Genomic DNA, 23,155 nt, shown 5'->3' on the forward strand with positions numbered 1-23,155 from the left:
CATTCATTATAACCCTTCTAAGCAATGCTCAACTTAATGAGGAGGTTCAGTTTGTTGCCAAGAATGCTGCTTGACTGATGAATTTAATCACTTGATTTGAATCTTGACATGTCACAATCCATAAAACTTACAATAAAGTAATGGATGTACTGTTCCGGGCTGAAGCACAGTTAAACCAACAACACTCTGATCCTGAATTAAATGCCTATGCTCAACATGTGTTTTTTTGCATGGCAAAGAAGCTCAAACAATATTACTGCTACAGGAAAGAGTCAAGCAGTGAAGAAAAAGCGGCTCAGAGGTTTCGGTAACCTTCTGCGGCATTCCTGAAAACTCTGCATATCTTTGAACCTGCACAAATGCACCTGTTGATGGTGGATTTAAGCTCATTTGATGCGATTCCTGGTTTTGACAAGAAGTGTAGGCTGGAGATTCCTGCTTATAGAAGCATTGTAAAAGATGCAGATTGTACTTTGCCTGTGCTACAGTTTTGGAACTCTGCGGAATACAGAATCCCCCACCTTGCAAGGCTAGCATGGCACTGTCTGGCAATTCCAACAAACTCTGTGGATGCGGAGAGCATTGTGTTTAATCACGGACAGGTGTTCACAGCGCAGAGACAGGGAATGAAGAACAAGATAGTTGCAGGTTGCTCCACACTCACATTCAGCCACTGACTTCAGTGAGTAAAGAATGTGACCTGTTTATAGTCATCTTTTTACAATAGTCTTTGAGTATACAATAAATACCATTTGAAACTAGAAACCTCCGTTGTCTTTTTTTTTGCTTTACATAGATCATTTTCATGGTTTGTTACAACACTGTCAAATTTATGGTTTAAATGTGATTCTTAAAATGCTGTGACCATGAAATTTGTAGAGTTTGACTGATTTTGGTAGGGCCCCAGCTATTACATCACAGGTTAGCTTTTATTTCTCCAAGCCTCTTTCTTCTGCAGTGTGTTGTAACTTGTACTTTGGAATGTGTCAGTTGTACTTTTCAACTGTTCTGTTGCACTTTTTCAAGTATGCACTGACAGTCAAGTTATGAGCATCAGTCAAACCTGCTTGCATCCCAACATTTTGTTTTACACCTGCCTTTTCAAAAAAAAAATCCACATGTACATAAAATGTATGTGCATACTCTATTAAATAAAAGATGTTTGGAGAATTGACTGAGGTTATGGGTTTCTTTCATTGGCTTGAAATGTACTGGGCTCAAACCAACTTGTGACCACATACTTCTCCAGCCCACTCAACTAGCCAATATTATGTATAACAAGGCATCCTTTTAGGCTTGTATTTTTAATTTTTAAACTACTTTTTGTCCTCTTTGACTTGTACTTTATTTAAAATTGCCATTATAATGCCTTTTTAAAAAAAAAAGATTGTATTATAATGGAAAACTGTCGTGGATACCCCGCCAGTTATGAGGAGGGTTAGATACCATTGCGTTTATCCCTCTCCCCTCTTTTGAGCAGGGGTGTAACATTGGCAATTCTCTTAGCCCTCTATCATCATCTTCTTTGGCCTCCTTGTCTCAAGAGACAATGGGTAAGTGCTTGGAGGTGGTCAGTGGTTTGTGAAGCAGCGCCTGGAGTGGCTATAAAGGCCAATTCTAGAGTGACAGGCTCTTCCACAGGTGCTGCAGATAAATTGGTTGTCGGGGCTGTTACACAGTTGGCTCTCCTTTGCGCTTCTGTCTTTTTTCCTGCCAACTGCTAAGTCTCTTCGACTCACCACACTTCAGCCCTGCCTTTATGGCTGCCCGCCAGCTCTGGCGATCACTGGCAACTGACTCCCACGACCTGTGATCAATGTCACAGGATTTCATGTCGCGTTTGCAGACGTCTTTAAAGCGGAGACATGGACGGCCGGTGGGTCTGATACCAGTGACGAGCTCACTGTACAGTGTGTCCTTGGGGATCCTGCCATCTTCCATGCGGCTTACATGGCCAAGCCATCTCAAGTTCTGCTGGCTTAGTAGGGTGTATCTGCTGGGGATGTTGGCCGCCTCGAGGACTTTGGTGTTGGAGATACAGTCCTGCCACCTGATGCCAAGGATTCTCCGGAGGCAGCGAAGATGGAATGAATAGTCCTCTATACTACTCACATATCTAAGGAGAATGGTGGCCACAGGCTCCACGATTTCCATCCTTGGATCACCGTACCTTAGAAAGTATATATTGGCCTTGGAAGGATTGCAGCACAGATTCACCAAACAGTGACCACATTGAAGCCACATCTAATGCAATGCCCACTGAAAAGACCATCTATGCTGGTCAGGAGGAAGAATTTTAACATGTTTTTTGTGTTTCTTTTCATCCTCTTTCTCTCATCTCCCACCACTCCTTCCTGCATTCCAACCCCTAACAGCCATGCCATGGAGTGCTGAGGCAAAGGTATTGCTACCACCCTGGCCACGATCTGTTAACTCAGCAGTCTGTAGGCCTTTGTTCCAAATTAATGAGTGCTTTTGTGAACTGAGCCATCAGGTGAGCTACAAAACCAAATTGTCCTGTTTTTTTAATCTCTCATTGAAATGAAATTGTTCACACTGATGAAATAAGTTCACTAATGCACCACAGTTAGGGCAATTAGATTGGCCCTATTGGAATTGGTGATATCCACGAAATAGCCCTTTTGAGTTTCCTGTTGCTCTCCTACAATAAAATTTCAAAAAATTCCGGTACCCTTCAATTTATAGACAAATTCTACTATTATTTGTGACAAATTTGCAAAACTTGCAATCCATGGGGCAAGCCTCTTTCTAACTAGTCTGAAAAATCTGATTCAACTCTAGTCCAATGAGCAGTGCACGTTGACAGTTGTATCTCAAAACTAATTGAAAGACTCAAACTTTGAATAGCATTGTTTGAATTACTAGTGTGTCAGATTGTGGATGCATTTATTACCCTTCAAAGGTGGTAATATTCTTTGCTTTATGGTTGAAGAGCAGAATTATCTGAGAATTTTCAGAATACATATTTATGATTCCTTCATAGTATTTTAGGATCCAGTCCAGTTTGAATTGCAGTAGAGTCTGTCTGGAGAGGCTCCACTTGTCAATGGCCTTTGCAGTAGAATAAAGTTTTAAAAATGCTGTAGGGGTTTCAAATATTTCTGCTGTATTTGAGACAAAAATATTTTTCCTTGTGGGTAATCCTGGATCAGCTTGCTTCAATATAAAGGCAACAAAAAATTGAAGATTTCCTTTTAGAATAGAAGTGTTATGAAATAATAAATTGCTGGTGCATATTGCATACCTCTATGTACTGGCATAAATATGAGCAAAATTCAAGTGTGTCCATCTTTAGATTGGAACCTTTGATTATTTTCAAGCTCTATCTATAAACTTGGTTGTGAAGATTATTTTATAGTTGTGTGATTCTGTATCTATAATGTCACAAATTGTATAGTCTGGTGTCAGTGAATTTGAGCTTTTAATCTAAAAATGTTAGATAAGGATAATATCTCAAAGTAAGTTGGGTTAGGGTATTGTGATATAGAACAAAGGCAGGTACATGGAGTTAAGATGCACTTCAGGTATGATCTAATTAAATTGTGGAACAGGCTCAAAGGGCTGAATGTCCTACTGTGTTCCTATGAATTCAATGCACATCACCCATCTCTTGGGAAAAAAAAATGTCACCACTATTTTAAGTATTGCTTAATTTCGACTGTGTTGGTTTACAAGTGCTTTCCTTTCCTCCACCAATCCACCCCGCTAATGCACAAGTTCCTGTGTTACTAGTTTATAAACCAAAAATTGCAAATTGCAGAAGAACATAAACAAGTGCACTTTTCCCCTTTTGCTCTGCTGCCGATAATGTCTCTTTGCGTACAGTTCCTAACTGAAGTGGCTATTATTTGAGTCTAATCAGGCTATTCAACCATAGAGTGGCAGAGCTTATTCTTGTAACCACATTGCACTTCTAGTAGGGCTCATTGGATGGTGATCATGAGTGGGAACCCTGGTTGATCTTTCGCTGGGGCTAATTGTAGCATCTCTACCTCTCACCAATTCAGATCAAGTAACTCCATACAGACGAGGAATTGAATCATTCAGCTTGCTGTGCTCAACTCTTGGGGGAGGGAATTCCATAACTTTATTTTGGAAACAAGACTTGTAGTTTTAAATCCATTCAAAGTGCAGTGTGGCGTGGTGTTCCTAACAAAAGAGTGGCAATAACCATCAGCATTCCCGTTCATGATCATAATTCAGTACTCCTATGCTGAAATGTGCAGTTTTGAACCTTAAGAATAAGGCTCAACTGTGAATGGCCCTGCCTTCATGGTTGAATAGCTTGTTGATATTTGTCCAGCCTCTCACATCTAGTGTAGTTATTTGGGTAAAATATCACCCATGGACCCATATCCAATAAGAGAACACCTTTGTGGAAAGAGATTGGGATCAGAAGTGGTATACTAAAATAAAGTCTCGCCTGTCCAGATCAACAAGTGGGGGGACAGTGGGGTGACCAACAATGGACCAACCAAATTATTTAAGTACTTTGTGCTGGTCAGTGATGGATGTGATTATGTACAAACCTAGATGACTGTGGAATGTCTTTCAACAATCTGTGGGCTCACTACAAAAAAAAATGATGCCATTCAGAAAGCTTACCTCACTAATCAGCAGCCCAGCCCCTTTGAGGAATTTAACATGGCAATGATTAATTGCTAACAGCTAGCAACAAAGCCCTCTGGGGACCAATTGTGGGCCATTTCCTTCTCAATTAAATCTAAAGCATCCGATGCAGTCAATTAAATTGAGATTTAATGTAGTAATTGGAGCAACAGGAGGTTATTTATTAATGTTCCTGAACTTTTGTGAATGTTACCTTTAGGTGAATAAAGTAGGCTTCATATTCAACTTGAACTTGCAAGAGAATTCAGAGCTGAAATTTTCAGTTTGGTTTCCATTGGATTTGAATAGTTTGCTTTTAAAAGCTGGGCTGAATTTTGAGATGTATATATTTAAAATCCAGTCATCTCATCCTTCAGCCCTTACCTGAATTGGAGGGACGTGCAGCATATTATTGTGAGGACATCACGCTCTGGCCATCTGAATGCTCCAGACTGGAAGATCAATGCTGCTGGATACAGAGGTAAATGAATTTGTAAAAATTGCTGAATTTTCTCTCCTTAAGATCTCCTTTTGACTAAAATAAAATGTGCTTTTTATCTAAATGCTGTTTCATTACCCAGCAAATCTTCTAGGATATTAATGTGTCGTAGCTAATCTTGAGGTGTCATGTGGGAATCCTCCATAATGGCTGATAGCTGAGCAAAAGCTTGTATGTGTATCTTGTGAAATTATATAAATTGAAATGTTCTAACTGGTGTCATTTAACTAACTAATCTCAAACTATTTTAAAATCTGGGTTCATTTAGTTCTTCAAAATAACTAATGTGTTGTGTTTGACTCTTAACTGCCCTCTGAAATGGCCTAGCAAGCCACTCAGTTGTCAAGGTCAGTTGGGATGGGCAACAAATGCTGGCCTTGCCAGCGATGCCCACATCCTATGAAAGAATATACATCTTCTATCCTCTGTACAACCTGCTGCATTCCATAACCATGAGCATGGTGGATTAGTGGCAGCTACAATTTACTCAATCTGCCTCTACAGAACTGCACTGCATAGATTTTCAGTTTGTTGTACAAGGCAAAGGTTACATTCCAAGTGTTGAAACAACACTGAATTGTTTTACTAATTAACTTCCAACTGAAGTGCTTTTGGTGTGAGTACTTCCAATCAGCAGTTTTTGCAACTTTGAAGCAGGATAGATGAGGTGCAGTTTGGATAAACCTAAATCAAATACAAAATTTCAAATCTATGTTTCTGTTGATCAAGTTTGAGTGCTGGGCAAAGAAATGTATTTTTAGACTTGATACCCAATTACATCAAACATTCCCAGGCAATGTTCACGTTACAATGTGCCAACTCTACCTGAATCGAACTAGCTTCCTCATACTTGCCATCCTTGTGGTCTTTCTAGATGAAACTAGCAGTGTCGTGCATATTTTGAATGAATTAGGTGCAGTCCTGTGATTGAATTTATGCTCATTTGAAAGTGAATTGAAGTTGCTCAAACTAGTTTTGGGATCCGTTCGGTACCAGTTCCAGCTCGTGCACTGCAACAGTCAGTTCAATTCAGATCAATGTTCATATTCAGTGAAAACTAGCTCTTGGGTAAGGATTAACTCATCGTCCCCATTAAAACCATTACTCTTTCTCACCCTGGCTGCACCCCCAGTGTTAGTTTCATCTCTGCACCCTTAAGTCCAAAGGACACAGGGCTTGAACGGATGTGTTGAATAATCTGGCCATTCGCCGCTATATCTGGCTGAACCACACAATGCACTAATGCATCCTGCTCTCCTCTGGATTTCAAAGATAACTCCCAGTTTCTTTCCTGTACTGCGAATGGTCTCTGGAAACCCCCCTCCCCTGTCTCCTCCACCCTCACCTCGAACAACAAGTGTGAGGAGCTAATGGACTACTTTGTCACCAAGATTGAGGCCATCCCATAAGCTGCCTGTGCCACTTCCCTCCCCTCCCCTAACCCACTGGGTCAAACTTCCTTTAAGATTTCCCCTGCCCTTGCCCTGAACTTGCATCTTTCTCGTTTCTCTCCCATCTCCCCATATGCCCTCTCTAAGCTCTTTCCATGAGACCTAGCTCCCATGTTAGCTAACATTAATGGTTTTCTCTTCATAGGTACTGTCCTGTTCTCATTCAAACATACCATAAACGCTGCTCTCCCCAGTAAATCCAACCCTTGACCTCTCCATCCTTGCTAACTACCGAACTTGCCGTCGCATTCCAAATCTGTGCCCATCTTTTCTGAAACTGCTTTTGAATCCATCAAAAAGGTTTCAGCCTCTCCATAGTACAGTGTGACAGTGACAAAGGTAAACTATCCCTCCTCTCCCTTCTCTATCTGAAACCCTTGATGTGGTTGACCATACCGTTCTCCTCCAACGTCTCTCAACCACCATCTAGTTGGGTGCGTCTGTGCTCGCCTGGTTCTGTTATCTTTCCAGTTGTAGCCAGAGAATCACCAGCAATGACCTCTCTTCCTGTTCCCCCACAGTTACATCTGGTGCCCCCAAAGCTCTATCTTTGGCCTTGTCCTATTTCTCTTCCACGTGTGGCCCCTTAGCAATATCATCCGAAAACGCAGTGTCAGTTTCCACATGTACACCAACACCCAACTCTCCCTCACCACTACATCCATCAACACCAGCTCTCTGTCTCCACTATATCTATTGACAACTTCACTTATATTCAGATTGTTTGCCTGATATCCAGTACTGATTAAGCTGATATTTCCCTCAATTGAATACTGGGAAGACTGAAGCCATTGGCCTAGATTTTCTTTTCCCAATAGCGGTGAATGCTGAGACGTTCACTGTTGAGGGCCACAACAGCACCATCATTTCTGGCGATCTCATTTATGCCGAAACCCGGAAGTTGCAGTGTGCCTCACTGGACTTCAGAGGAGCCCAAGCTGCTGGTCCCACCCTTCCGATGCTTTAAGCAGCAGGGACCAGTAGTGGGAGAATTTTGCCACAACTTGCATGGATTTTTACTTGGAAAGAGTTAGGGCTGATGATCACAGGCATAAGTCGGTAAAGAAGGACTAAATTAGTGGTGGTGATCTGTCGAGCAGCGGAGTAGAGATGAAAATGTCAGCAATAAAATCATGATTCACTGCCATGAATGAAAGAGAGTCACAAATAGTCTGGCTCCCCCATCTCCTCTTCCCCTGCCCCAGCTCCTCTTCCCACCCCCGCCCCCTCTTCCCACCCCCACCCCCCCGTGATACCAGTAGGGAGCATAGCCTCGCCCGCCATGCAGGGAAGACCTTGCTTTTTTCCCCCCACACTAGGCCCTGCTGCAGCAAGAAGAGGAAGTTTTTGCTACAGCCTACGAAGCAGGTTAAGTACGGATTTTGTTTTGCGCAGTCAGTAGCGAGCATTGTCGCTTCGCTGCTGACAAGAAAATTAGTCCTTTGTCTTTGGTCCCCCAACATAAACTCCCATTTCATAGTCGCCAACTCAATTCCTCTCCCTGGCAACTGTCTGAGGCTGACCCAGACTGTTGACAATCTTGGTGTCATATTTGACCACAAGGTGAGCTTCTGGCCACATATCTGCACCATCGCTAAGACTGCCTATTTCCACCGCCATAACATTGTCCTAATCCAGCCTTGCCTCAGCTTATCTGCTGCTGAAGCCCTCGTTCATGCCTTTGTTACTTCAGGATTTGACTATTCCTTTCTGCCTGTCTTCCTCTCTCTCCTCCTTTAAGACCCTCCTTAAAGCTTACTTATTCAACCAAGATTTTGTTCACCTGCCCTAATGTTCCTGTGGCTCTGTGAAATTTAATTTGATCATGCTCCTGTGAAGCGCCTTGGGAGGATTTACTGTGTTAAAGGTGCCGTATTAATAAGAGTTATTGTATTTGTGTTCAGTAACATTGAATTGCATCATTCCACTGCTTCCAGAAATTGGACTGTTGTGTGAACCAAACTGACTTGATGAGAGTTGCCCCAGGAGTATCATCTCTGGCTTATGGAAACATGGGGCTGAATTTTACGCAATCCCAGCGGGTCAGTTGGTGGCATGGGGGCAACGTAAAATGGAGCGGGAGGCTCTGGGAGGCTTACCTACCCCACTCCCGCCTCCAGTCGACTTTACGGCTGTCGGGGGTGGTGGGGGGGGGGGGGGGTAGAAATGGCCCGCCCCCCCCCGCCCAAGGCCCTTAAGTGGCTACTTAAGGGGCCTTACCCACCTCCATCGGTACTTTACCCATGGCAAGCGGGCATGCTGGGGACGTGAAAGGCTGTCCAGCGATAGCTGCTGGCCTTTCCGCACCCTGGGGTGGGGGGCATGGCAGTCGGGCACAGGGTTTCCGATTGAGGGCCGCCCCCGCCTCCCAACCCATCCCAGGACCCAAGACGTTCCTCCCCACCCCACCCCCCCCACTCCCCCCAGACGACCATCCTAGCCTCACAGGGCACGACCGCTCCTCCTAGTAGGCATGCCCAACTTACCCACTGTCTAGGGTCCATGGCGTCGGCTGGGCTGTAGTCCCAGCAGTGGCCACCACTCCCGTGGCACCACTGGGACTAAGAGCTGCAGGCCAGCTGATTGGCTGGTAGTTCAATGAGGCGGGACCTTCTCCCTCAAGTGGGTGGAAGTCCCACCTCGAGACAATTAAAGCCTGGGGATCCATAAAATATGGGACGGATCCACAGGCTGGGCAGAAGCAGGGTCACCACCGACGTGAAAGTCGGTGGTGAATTCCCATCCGCCTAAGGTAAAATCCAGCCCATAGAAACATAGAAAATCGGAGCAGGAGTAAGCCATTCAGCCTTTCGGGCCTGCCTGCTCCGCCATTCAAAAAGATCATGGCTGATCGTCTAATTCTTTACCCTGTTCCCGCTTTTTCCCCATATTCCTTGATCCCTTTGGTATTAAGAAATATATCTATCTCCTTCTTGAATATATTTAATGACTTGGCCTCCACTGCCTTCTGCGGTAGAGAAATCTACAGGTTCACCACCCTCTGAGTGAAGAAATTTCTCCTCATCTCGGTTCTAAATGGCATACCCCGTATCCTGAGACTGTGACCCTTGGTTCTGGACTCCTCAGCCATCGGGAACATCCTTGCTGCATCTAGCCTGTGTAGTCCTGTTAGAATTTTATAGGTTTCTATGAGATCCCCCCTCATTCATCTAAACTCTAGTGAATCTAGGCCTAGTCAACCTAATCTCTCCTCATACGTCAATCCTGCAATCCCAGGAATCAGCCTAGTAAATCTTCTTTGCGCTGCCTCCATGGCAAGAACATCCTTCCTCAGATAAGGAGACCAAAACTGCACACACTACTCCAGATGTGGTCTCACCAAAGCCCTGTATAACTGCAATAAGACATCCTTCCTCCTGCACTCAAATCCTCTTGCAATGAAGGCCAACATACCATTCGCCTTCCTAATTGCTTGCTGCACCTGAATGCTTGCTTTCAGCGACTGGTGTACAAAGACACCCAAATCTCATTGCACCTCCTCCTTTCCTAATCTATCACCATTCAGATAATCTGCCTTTCTGTTTTTACAACCAAAGTGGATAACCTCACATTTATCCACGTTGTACTGCATCTGCCATGCATTTGCCCACTCACCCAACTTGTCCAAATCACATTGGAGCCTCTTTGCATCCTGCTCACAGCTCACTTTTCCAGCACCCCCCCCCCCCCCCCCCCCCGCCCACCCCGATCGCCCCAGCTTTGTGTCATCTGCAAATTTGGAAATGTTACATTTAGTTCCCTCACCCAAGTCATTTAATATATATTGTGAATAGCTGGAGCCCCAGCACTGATCCCTGCAGTACCCCACTAGTCACTGCCTGCCACCTGGAAAAAGACCCGTTTATTCCTATTCTGTTTCCTGTCTGTCAACCAATTCTCAATCCATGTCAGTATATTACCCCCAATCCCATAAACTTTAATTTTGCACACTAACCTCTTATGTGGGACCTTATCAAAATCTGTCTGAAAATCCAAATACACCACAGCCACTGGTTCTCCCTTATCTAATCTACTAGTTACATCCTCAAAAAACTCCAGTAGATTTGTTAAGCATAATTTCCCTTTCGTAAACCCATGCTGACTTTGCCCAATCCTGTCTATGCTTTCCAGGTGTTCTGCTATCCCATCCTTTATAACAGACTCTAGCATTTTTCCCCACTACTGATGTCAGGCTAACTGATCTGTAATTCCCTGTTTTTTCTCCCTCCTTTTTTAAAGAGTGGAGTTACATTTGCCACCCTCTAATCTGTTGGAACTGCTCCAGAGTCTATAGACTTTTGGAAGATGACCACCAATGCATCCACTATTTCCAGGGCCACATCCTTTTGTACTCTGGGATGTAGATTATCAGGCCCTGAGGATTTGTCGGCCTTTAACCCCATTAATTTCTCTAGCACTATTTTTTTACTAATGCTGATTTCCTTCAGTTCCTCCCTCTCATTAGACCCTTGGTTCCCTAACATTTCTGGGAGGTTATTTGTGTCCTCCTTTGTGAAGACAGAACCAAAGTATGTGTTTAATTGTTCTGCCATTCCTTTGTTCCCCATTATAATTTCCTCCGTTTCTGACTGTAAGGGACCTACATTTGTCTTCACTAATCTTTTTCTCTTCGCATATTTATAGAAACTTTTACAGTCAGTTTTTAATGTTCCCCTCAAGTTTACTCTCATACTCTATTTTTCCCCGCTTATGTTGGCAGCATAAAAATAGCAAGCACGCTTTTATTCTTGCGTTGCTCTTAAATGTGCCAATACTGCTGCTTCATGCCATGGTTCCTACTTCGGCAGGTTCATTTGTGGTGCAGCTGGTCACGTACTCCCAGTTTACAAGCAGCTGCCATATTGTTTGGATCTGTGAGGCAGAATGGTGTAACAATTGGTGTTTCCTGAAATGAAGGGAATGATGTCAAACCCAAACTGTACAGCTATAAGGAATGGCCTTGGTCTCCTAGTAGCTTTGAAATGTCCTGCTAAGTAGTTATTTTCTTTCCTGAAATTGAAGGCTTGTTTGTGTATATCTCCAGCTGGAGGCCAAACCCTTGCAAGTGGGACCTTTTGAAGTTTATTTCTTTCAGACAGTCAAACATCAGCTGTCTGGGAAGCCTTCCCCATGGCAACCATAGTTCCTGACGTGGTATGTTTTGTCTCGACTGATGGTGTTTCATGTGAGAAAAACACTTCAGACATGCCATGTATGATTTGCAGTAAATGCTGTTGCTGGTATATTATTAATCTTGACATTTGCATTTTAATTACGAATTTTCTGAAATTTTCAATTGACTTTTTTTCTTGGCATTTTAAATTGGAATTTTCTTAACTCTTTACATACTGAAGTTTCATTTTCTGCACCCGATTGAATGTATTGAATGATTCTATTTACTTGGGTGTTGTAACAGTCACACTTTAAATCTCTGTTGTACTAGGACCTCCTTTCTATCCTATCCTATATTAAACTCCAGCTCTGAAAGCAGTATACATGTTGATTAAGTGTTGCAGTTGAGCCATTGGACTTTTAACCATAAATTTTCTTGTTTCCTTCCTCTTGGAGGTGCTGAATCACACTGCTGAATGGCTCCAGAACTGGTGGCATTCCCCTCATCTCACGTTCTCTACCACCAACCAAAGTACCATGCCAAGTTTCTCACTGAGAGATATCTTCATTGCTTTCCTCCATTAGCTTCTGCACCAAGTTACTTCTCATCCTCGATTTAGTTCAACCTCCATCTCAACTCATCATACAGTCTCTCTTTGAGCTCACTGCCCTCCTATTCTCCTTCAATCTTTCTCATTGTAAACTCATCAACCCATCTTCACAGCCACCTCCTTGACCTTGGCATCTCATGTGGCCTCGCTACTCCCATTGTGTCAATCACAGATGAAGTCATCTCTGATAAATTTCTCTTACTTCTCTCAACTCGTGTCTCTTCTCCTCCCACCCACCGCTCCCCCCTCCCCAGCCTACTTTCTTCTGTGTCCACCCAAGGGAAAAAACACTTTCCCAATTCAGTTACAACTGCATTTTCAAAATTCCAACTGCCTAACCTTTGGCCTTCAATTCACCATGACATTTCTACATCTACCGATCTACCCAACCACACGATTTGATGCCCAAGTCCCCATTAAAACCATTGCTCTCTCACCCTGGCTGTTCCTACAGATTGGAGGGTAGCTAATGTAACCCCACTATTTAAAAAGGGAGGTAGAGAGAAAGCAGGGAATTATAGACCAGTCAGCCTGACGTCGGTAGTGGGGAAAATTCTAGAGTCCATTACCAAAGATTTTATAGCAGAGCACTTGGAGAACAGTGGTAGAATCGAGCAGAATCAGCATGGATTTACGGAAGGGAAATCATGCTTGACAAATGACAAATCTACTAGAATTCTTCGAGGATGTAACGAGTTCGAGTTGTTAAGGGGAAGCCAGTGGATATGGTTTATTTGGACTTTCAGAAGGCTTTCGAGAAAGTCCCACATAAGAGATTAGCATGTAAAATTAAAGCGCATGGGATTGGGGATAGTGTATTGCGATGGATAGAAAATTGGTTGGCAGACAGGAAACAAAGAGTAAGGATAAATGGGTCTTTTTCCGAATGGCAGGCAGTGACTAGTGGGTTACCGCAGGGATTGATGCTAGGACCCCAGCTATTCACAATATATATTAATGATTTAGATGAGGGAACTAAATGTAATATCTTCAAATTTGCAGGTGACACAAAACTGGGTGGGAGGGTGAGTTGTGAGGAGGATGCAGAGAGGCTTCAGGGTGATTTGGACAAGTTGAGTGAGTTGGCTAATGCATGGCAGATGCAGTATAATGTGGATAAATGTGAGGTTATCCACTTTGGTAGCAAAAACAGGAAGGCAGATTATTATCTGAACGGCTATAAACTGAGAGAGGGGAACATGCAACGAGACCTGGGTATTCTCGTACACCAGTCGCTGAAAGTAAACATGCAGGTGCAACAGGTAGTAAAAAAGGCAAATGGTATTTTGGCCTTCATAGCGAGAGGACTCGAGTACAGGAGCAGGGATGTCTTGCTGCAATTATACAGGGCCTTGGTGAGGCCACACCGGGAATATTGTGTGCCGTTTTGGCCTCCTTATCTGAGGAAGGATGTTCTTGCTATAGAGGGAGTGCAGCGAAGGTTTACCAGACTGATTCCTGGGATGGTGGAACTGACGTATGAGGAAAGATTGAGTCCGTTAGGATTATATTTGCTGGAATTCAGAAGAGTGAGGGGGGATCTCATAGAAACCTATAAAATTCTAACAGGACTTGACAGGGTAAATGTAGGAAGGATGTTCCTGATGGTGGGGGTGTCCAGAACCAGGGGTCATAGTCTAAGGATACGGGGTAAACATTTCAGGACTGAGATGAGGAGAAATTTCTTCACCCAGAGAGTGGTGAGCCTGTGGAATTTGCTACCACAGAAAGCAGTTGAGGCCAAAACATTGTATGTTTTCAAAAAGGACTTAAATATAGCTCTTGGGTCTAAAGGGATCAAAGGGTATGGGGCGAAAGCGGGAACAGATTACTGAGTTGGATGATCATAATGAATGGCAGAGCAGGCTCGAAGGGCCGAATGGTCGCCTCCTCTTATTTTCTATGTTTCCATGTTCCACCTCGTACTATTTCACGATTGTCCTGGATTGCAAAGATAAAACCCACCTTCTTTTCTCTACTTCAAGCTATCATCTTAAACCCCTCTTCCCTCACTCCAACAATAAGTGCGAGATTGCAACCGTCCGATCAGGTGCCTCTGCCACTTCTTTCCCTTCTCTCAACTCGTTGAACCAAACATCCTCGAAGGTTTCCCTTGTCCTAGCACTGAACTTGCATCTTTCTTTAGATTTTCTTGTATCTCCCCTCATGCCCTCTCTCAGCTGATTTTGTCCACATGACTCATGTCCTGCTCCCTTGATCTTATTCCCACTAAACTGCTGACCACCCAACTTTCCTTCCGGCTCCCATGTTAGCTGATATTGTTAACAGTTCTCATTCCTCAGATACTGTCCCCTTCTCCTTTTAAATCTGTTATCACCCCCACCTCAAAAAAGAACTTTTGACCTGTCTGTCCTTGCAAAATACGGCTCCATCTTCCAACTACCTTTCCTCTCCAAATTCCTTGAACATGGTGTCACCTCCCAAATCCATGCCAATCTTTTTGGACCTCCATGTTTGAATCCCTCCAATCAGGAACTTAGGAGCAGGATCAGTTTTCCGCCCCTGCCATGGTACCAAAATGGCTCTGGTCAAATTTATAAATTACATAATTTGCGACTGTGACAAAAGTAGTCTAAACCTTCTTGTCCTTCTTGACCGGTTTGCAGTCTTTGACACAGTTGACCACACCATCTTCCTCTAAGCTATGTAGAATTACACTTGCCTGGTTCCATTTTTATCTATCTAATCATAGCTAGAGAATAATCTGCAATGGCTTCTCTTCCCACTTCCACTCAGTTGCCTCTAATATTCCCCGGGATCTATTCTTGGCCTGATGATCACCTCGGCTCCAAGGTGGGTGGGGGAGAATTAAAGGCAATGTTAATGGCCCCATGGCCGGCTGCCAGGCGGCCGCTTCTGGAGAGCAGGTAGGTTCCACATATGGCAAAGAGCTGTTCCGATAGTGGCAGGTCCCTTTGCCATTGGAAAATGGCCCCTAATTGGGCTCTTAAGTACCTAATTGGCTGCCTGCCGCGTTGGAGACGGCTGCTGATTTTCTTCCCCGCTCGCCCCGGGAAGTTTGCTAGAGGCGGGAATGCATTGGAGAGCCATCCTGACATCTTTTAGTTGATAGCATACAATTTTGAAATCTGAAAATCAACTATTCTCTCAAATTTTTCATGGTTTTTATTTCTATCTGTCATATTGGAACGCAGTGTACTGCGTAAATTAATTAAACTTGTTTGTTGGTTGGAGGGGTGGAATGAGAAATTATGTAACTGATGTTGTGCACTGCTGCCAGCATTTGCTCAGCATGCAAGCCAGAGACCAGGGCAAACTTCCAACTACAGACCACTCTTGAATTCCGAACAATCTTGCTGAGGAGATGCTAATCCCACCTTGCCCATGGCCACAGGTTACTGTTTGTTGTCATTCCATAGGCATGCTGTTCAGAATTTAGTATGATCAGCAGATAGAGGGCATATCTTTCAGATTCAAATGACCAGATGTATTGATGTCTGATTACAGTGAATATGACTTGAATGTTGGCTTTTTAATAAATAGGAATTGAGTTGTAATTTAAATAGTGATGCTGATGGGCACCCTGGTAAACCAATCACTTCTTGAAAGGGTGGCTTATTGTTGCAATTAAACTACATGAATATGATTTACCCATAACTACTGGCAAAGGGGTCATCCTAATAGTTACACATATTAGTCTTAAGACTGGTGCCTGCCACTGTCTAGAATTATTCAGCTAATTGGGAGAAGAACTGGAATAAGGTAGCTGTAGACATGCACCAGTGGTATAAAATTGACGATGATCAGGGTGAAGTAAGAAAAATTGCCTTTTCTCTAGATCAGAAGGAGTTAGATTTGAGTAAGTTACTAACTGAATTTCCATACTGACAGTGAGCCACCTGTATGGATTTGGATTAATGGATGCAGAAGCTATGGTGAAAGAAGCAGAGCATTGGAAATCAGTCCCACCCCAGCACATCTGTGTGGAAAACCCAGACAAACAAAGCAGGTACAAAATATATGCGAACAGAAGATATGGGGAACATGATTGGCCAGTGCATTTCAAAACTCTGTTTTTGTGTAGTTTAAGTAACGATTTTTCTTTTCTTGCCTTAGATCTTCATTTCATACTTTTCAATATGTTTTCTTTTGCAGTAACATGTTTAGTGTACATTTTAGATGTGTAACATGAAAGAGAGAAAATCGTGGCTAATTATATTGCATAAATTTGTTTTGACTCTGCTGGGTTGATCGATATGGTAGGTGGGTTTAACTTGGTTTTTCTCTGTTGTAACTGAGTTATGTAAAACAACCAGACCCATTTTGTGTGAATTGAAATACATGTAAACTTTAAAAATGTTCTGGTATTGTGAAATTGAATAAATACACACTGTGTGCATAATACTGATTAGTAGAAGGGGACATGAAATGAAGATTCTACATGATTGGACAAAAATGAATAATTTGTGACTGTGACTGAGATGCATGCTAGTTTCTTTTTTTTAAAAAAAGTTCTGTTGAGGGATGGTTTTATAGAACTTTTTAAAATATCCTTATGTTGAACATTTGGGTATTGGCTTTTGGTGCTTTGCAGCAATTATGAGACTATGTTCATTAAATACACTTGTAAACAAATTTAATAAATCGGCAGAACACCAATTTTAGTCTTTTTTTCCTTGTGAAAATTATAAAACAGCCACCTCCTGACATTTTGTTCTCTTTCCTTATTCACACCTCTTTCTCCACCCACCCACCCAATTTGTTGACGATTCAATATAATAGAGTTGGGCAGTGAGTACTTGCAACAGTGAGTTAGAAGGCAGTCTTTTTACCTTTTTTGATACCTGGATCCACTCAGACTGCTGGATTGAAGGTGGGTTTCCTGGATGGTGGAAGTTAGTCAGACTTGAAATTATGTTAGACAACATAAACTAGCAGTGGTCACACATAAAATACATTTTCAGTTTCAGGTGCCTTACTTTTCAAAGGGAACAGTTGACGTGAGTTCAGGGAATAACGATGAAATTCATTATTGAACTTTGATCCTTAAAGGGCAAGAAAGTTTTGGTAGTCTACTTTTCAAAGTATACCCCATTTTATAAGCAAAATGACATAAATGGAGTTTTTAGAATAATTTATTTTAATGACATGAAAATTTTGATGCCAGGTCTACCACCTGTTGAGCCAAGGGAAGTCATCGGCAGGATGCATTCTGTTGCATTCCAGAGCAGCACCAAAACAAACAGACACCTTAACATGAAGTTGGTCTGAGAGCTACTCCTTAATGAATTCCAGGAAGCCATGCTTTATGGTAATTCCCAGAGGTGGACCATTCTGCCTGCCATGTCTATGCTGACTCTTTGCTAGAGAAATTCATAATTAAACCTTCTGTCCCATAGTCGTGTGTCTTCCTCCACTTCAAATGTATATCCAGTTTTCCCTTAAAATATGCTGAGGTCTCTTTTTCAATTACTCCTTGTGGCAAAGCATTCCCTGGTCTAAAAACCCATTGTGTAAAGACATGTCTCCTAACCTCCCTCCTCGCTTTTAGTGACAATTTGAAATTGATGGCTTCTCACCACTGACTCCCCAACCAGAGATATAGTCTTCCATATACACTCTATCAAAACTCTTTGTAGTTTTAAAAACATTTATTACATCACCTTCTCTGCCTCTGTGGAAATGTAGGACTTGAATTTGTACCATGCCTTTAATTCCTCAGCATGTTCGGAAGTACTTCAGTCAATTAATTCTTATTGAAATGTATTTGTGGGACTATGTGCAAAATTATATACCCAAAGAGATTTTATTAAAAGCAGGATTTATTAGAGATTTACAGAAGGTGTCTTCTATTTCATATTGGTTATCTTGTATCCTATGAGGAAAAAAATTAACTTAGAATAACCAACTTATAATATATTCATAATTCAGTTGTTAACAAGAAGTAGAAATTATTCACTTTTTTGTTTTTTTATGTAGATGAAACTATTTAAACTGATTTGTTTGTAACCTACATATTGGAATCTGTATCTTGATGAATATATATCTAAATTTAGGGACATTCTCTGTGGTAGAATTATTTTGGGGTAGTTCAGTTGTTTTGACAAAGGACATTGCAACTGATTTGAATGCAAAATCTAGTAGGACGGTTAATGGAAAATCAGTAAATGTTTCCAAATCTCAAAATTCATTGCACAAATGTGTTTTGTTCATTTTGGATTTTTTAAAAAATAAATTGGAAAACCTGTGAATATTCCCTTCAGGAAATGTCCACTTGTCATTGCATTATCAGTATAACCTGTAATGAAATGCTTGTGTGAACAGCTTGTCAGAGGCACTCGCTACCACTTTTCTCTCTCATTACTGAGACCATGTCGTGATAGTCGAGCAGCGGATTGTAACTGGCCTTGTCTCTGACAGGCTGTCAGCCCAAGCTGAAGCATTCAACTTATGCCATATATAATCTTACTGTCTGTCTTGCTGCAGAACAATTCGCCCTGAGCATCATGTGAGGGCAGTCTACAAAGCCACCGGCTGTTTAGACAACGGAAACCACCGTGTGATTTATCTGGAGCACGTTGTTGTCCGAGTTACCATTGCCCATCCTCGCCGAGGTGACCTGGCAATATATCTGACCTCTCCATCTGGAACAAAGTCCCAGCTCCTGTCTAACAGGTATTTCCACCTACTGTATGAAGCAGATTTAATTCCTTGACTCCTAGCCAATGTCATGTTCTGATGAGTAAAAGCTTTTAATGGAAATGACTTCACTTATTCAAGTTAAGCCTTTGCAATGTTGCATTCACTAAGAAACAAGGGAACGTTTTTCTTTTAATATAATTGACAATATCTTATCTCTTCTTTTGGCTTCTGGTAAGACCCCTGATTTTACTTTGGAATGGACAAAATTCACCACATGTCCACAGTCATGATGGAAGAAGCATTCTGTGAACAAGATACTACGTGAGAGGCCAGAGTTAGAAGAATGCAGTGATCTTGTGGGGTTTGGAGCTGGTGGAGGTTAGAGTTGGGAGTTGAGACCATGAAGGGATTTGAACATGCAGATGAGAATTTTAAATTGGGAGCATTGGAATATTAGGAGCTACTGTGGATAAGATACAGGGAGCAGGCTTTTGAATGAGATAATGTTTATAGAGGATGAGAGGGTGTCCAGGAGAACATTGGAATAGTTGTGTCTGGAGGTAACAAAAGCATGGATGAGGGTTTTAACAGCAGTGATTTGAGGCATAGGCAGATGATTTGACAGAGGTACTTCCATCCACAAATGCCAGGCAATGACCATCTCCAGAGGTTATAATGGGGTTTAAAGCTAAGCTCAGGGTCAAATAGGACTCTTTGGTAGGCAATTGTTGGCTTCATCCTGAGCCAGTGGCTGGAAAGGGCAATAGAGAGTGTGGCAAGTGTGCGCAATTTGTGACTAGGCTGAAGATGATGGCTTCCATGTTCAACTGGAGGACATCACACCTCAACCTAGACTAAATGTTAGAAAGCCTGACAATCTTGATGCAGTGAAAGGTTCAGAGAGGTGGTAGAGAAGAAGGAGTTGGTGTTATCAGTGGTACATTGCAACCTAACACAGCCTCTTCAGATGTTGTTGATAAGGGATGGCATTTAGATGTTAAAGAGGGGGCAAGGGACAGATAGAAAGATAGACATTCAAGGAAGAGCTAGTGAGAGTTCAGAGCAAGTATGTTCCCTTATAGAAAAAGGATGGGACTAACAGCATCACAATTATTACAGCACAGAAGGAAGCCATTCAGCCTGTCGTGTCTGCGCTGGCTCTCCTAAGGAGCAGTTCACCTAGTGCACTCCCCTGCCTTCTCCCTGTGGCCCTGCACGTTCTTCCTTTTCTGATAATCCAATTCCTTCTTGAATACCTCAACTGAACCAGCCTCCACCACACTCTGAGGCAGTGCATTCCAGATCCTAACCATTTGCTGCGTGAAAATGTTTTTCTTCATGCCTCCACTTCTTTTGCCAGTTACCTAAATCTGTGCCTCCTTGATCTCTATCCTTCCATGGGTGGGGACAGTTTCTCTCTATCCACTCTGTCCAGGCCCCTCATGATTTTGAATACCTCTATCAAATCTCCTCTCAGCCTTCTCTTCTCCAAGGAAAACCGTCCTAACTTCTCCAGTCTATCCACGTAATTGAAGTTCCTCATTCCTGGAACCATTCTCGTGAATCTTTTCTGCACTCACTCTAATGCCTTCACTTCTTTCCTAAAGTGTGATGCCCAGAACGGGACACAATACTCCAGTTGAGGCCAAACTAGTGTTTGATACAAGTTTAACCTAACTTTACCCCGAGCTTCTGGTTGCTTGCCATTTTAATTCACCACCCTGCTCCCATGCCAACATTTCTGTCCTTGTCCTGCTGCAGTGTTCCAGTGAACCTCAATGCAAGCTCAAGGAATATCATCTCAGCTTCCAAATAGGCACTCTACAGCCTTCTGGACTCGACGTTGAGTTCAACAATTTCAGAGCATGACTGCCTTTTTTCTTATTTTGTTTTATTTTTTAACCATGTGCCTGTTGTAAACTTGTTTTTCAAGTTTTTACTTTTGGACAGAGCTGTTCATTATTCTACCGTTAACACTCTCTCTGGGCTAATGCTTTGTCTTTTCATACAACTGTTAGAACTCCCTTGCCTTTGTTCTGGGACGTCTTTGTCATTTGATCTCTCCTGCCCGTTGCCCTATCACGCGCCTTCCCTTTTGTTGTTCTTCCCGCCCCTTCACTTGTAATAGGCTATTACGTTTCTAACCTTTGTCAATGCTGACGAAAGGTCACAGAATTGTTCTTTCTCCACAAATGCTGCCAGACTTGCAGAGTATTTCCAACACTTTCTGTTTTTATTTAACATAACTTCCTTGCTTTTGTACTCTATGCCCCTATTAGAGTCATAAGATGCTGTATGCTTTATTAATCACGCTCTCAACCTGTCCTGCCACCTTCAATGACTTATGCACATGTATACCCAGGTCCCTCTGCTCCTAGACCCCCTTTAGAATTGTACCCTTTGTTTTATATTGTTGCTCCACGTTCTTCTTACCAAAATGAATCACTTCACACTGCTCTGCATTAAATTTCATCTGCCAATTGTCCACCCATTCCACCAACCTGTCTGTCCTTTTGAAGTTCTACACTATCCTCCTAACTGTTCACAAGGTTTCCAAGTTTCGTATCATCAGCAAATTTTGAAATTGTGCCCTGTACACCAAGGTCTAATATATATCAGGAACAGGAAGGGCCCTAAAATCAATCCCTGGGGAACTCCACTACAAACCTTCCTCTGGTCCAAAAAACATACATTAACCACGACTCTCTGTTTCCTGTCACTCAGTCAACTTCATATCCATTTTGCTACTGTCCCTTTTTATTCCATGAGCTATAACTGCACACAAGTCTGTTGAGCGGCACTTTATCAAATGCTTTTTGGAAGTCCATGTACACCGCATCAACATTATTGCCCTCGTCAACACTCTGTTACCTCATCAAAAAACTCCAGCAAGTTAGTTAAACAAATCCTTGCTGTCTTTCCTTAATTAACCTGCATTCACACAAGTGACTATTAATTTTGTTCTGACTTTTTGTTTCAAGAAGCTTCCCCAGCACTGAGGTTAAACTGACTAGCCTGAAGTTGCTGGCCTTATCTTTACACCTGTTTTTAAACAAAGGTTTTATATTTGCAATTCTCCAGTCCTCTGGCACCACCCCTGAATGTAAGGAAGACTGGAAAATTATGGCCAGTGCCTCTGCAATTTCCTCTCTCACTTCCCTCAGTATCCTTGGATGCATCTCATCTGGTCCTGGTGCCTTATCAACTTTAAGTACAGACAGCCTATCCAATACCACCTCCTTATCAATTTTAAACCCTTCAAGTGTCTGAATTACTTGCTCTTTCACCATGACCTGCACTGCAGCTTCTTCCTTGGTAAAGACAGATGGAAAATATTCATTTAATACCTCAGCTTTGTCCCTGCCTCCATGCATAAATCCCCTTTTTGGTCCCTAATCAGCCCCACTCCTCCTTTTACCTCATTTTTACTATTTATATGCCTATAGAAAACTTAAGGATTCCCTTTTATGTTAGCTGCCAGTCTCTTCTCGTATTCTCTCTCTTTGCTTCTCTTATTTGCTTTTTTTAACTTCCCCTCTGATCCTTCTATCTTCAGCCTGGTTCTCAGCCTGGTATTATCCACCTGACATCTCTCATAAGCCCACCTTTTCTTCAACTTAATCTCTGTCTCTCTCATCTATGGAGCTCTGGATTTGTTTGCCTTACCTTTCCCCTTCGTGGGAATATATCTCCTCTTTAAAGGCAGCCATTGTTTTGCCAGTCAACCTTTGATTCCAATTTATCTGGCCCAGATCCATTCTTAGCCTATTAAAGTTGGCTTTTATTCTTACTCTGGATTGTTCCTTGTCCTTTTCCATAGGCAACCTAAACCTTATGATACAATAATCACTGTCCCCTAATTATTCCCCTACTGACACTTGATGCACTTGGCCCACCTCATTCCCAAGAATCCCTAGCAATACCTCCTTTCTCATTGAACTGGAAACAAACTCCTGTCGAAAATTTCATTGAATACTCTCGGAACTCTTGCCTCTCTCTGCCCTTTACACTACTACTATCCAATTTATATTCAGATAAAGTCTCCCATTATAACTATTTTATAATTCTGGCAAATTTGTTCCTCTACATCTTTCCCACTAGTTGATGGCCTATAGACTACATCGAGCAAAATTTTTTAAATTTATTTTAGAGATACAGCACTGAAACAGGCCCTTCGGCCCACCGAGTCTGCGCCGACCATCAACCACCCATTTATACTAATCCTACAC

The 23,155-nt window shown here is 42.4% G+C and overlaps 1 protein-coding gene across 4 annotated transcripts in view; it reads left to right on the plus strand.

Moving 5' to 3' along the window:
- pcsk5b (proprotein convertase subtilisin/kexin type 5b) overlaps positions 1-23,155 on the plus strand; it is a 503,063-nt gene that overhangs the window by 209,330 nt on the left and 270,578 nt on the right. For all 4 annotated transcript variants that reach the window (XM_068029979.1, XM_068029980.1, XM_068029981.1 and 1 more), the window contains exons 10-12: positions 5,007-5,110; positions 16,176-16,293; positions 18,771-18,959. In XM_068029979.1, the coding sequence (XP_067886080.1) occupies positions 5,007-5,110; positions 16,176-16,293; positions 18,771-18,959 (411 nt within the window). The remainder of the gene's footprint in view (positions 1-5,006; positions 5,111-16,175; positions 16,294-18,770; positions 18,960-23,155) is intronic.

Source organism: Heterodontus francisci, chromosome 4 (genome assembly GCF_036365525.1).
Source record: "Heterodontus francisci isolate sHetFra1 chromosome 4, sHetFra1.hap1, whole genome shotgun sequence".
NCBI classification, from domain to species: Eukaryota; Metazoa; Chordata; class Chondrichthyes; order Heterodontiformes; family Heterodontidae; genus Heterodontus; species Heterodontus francisci.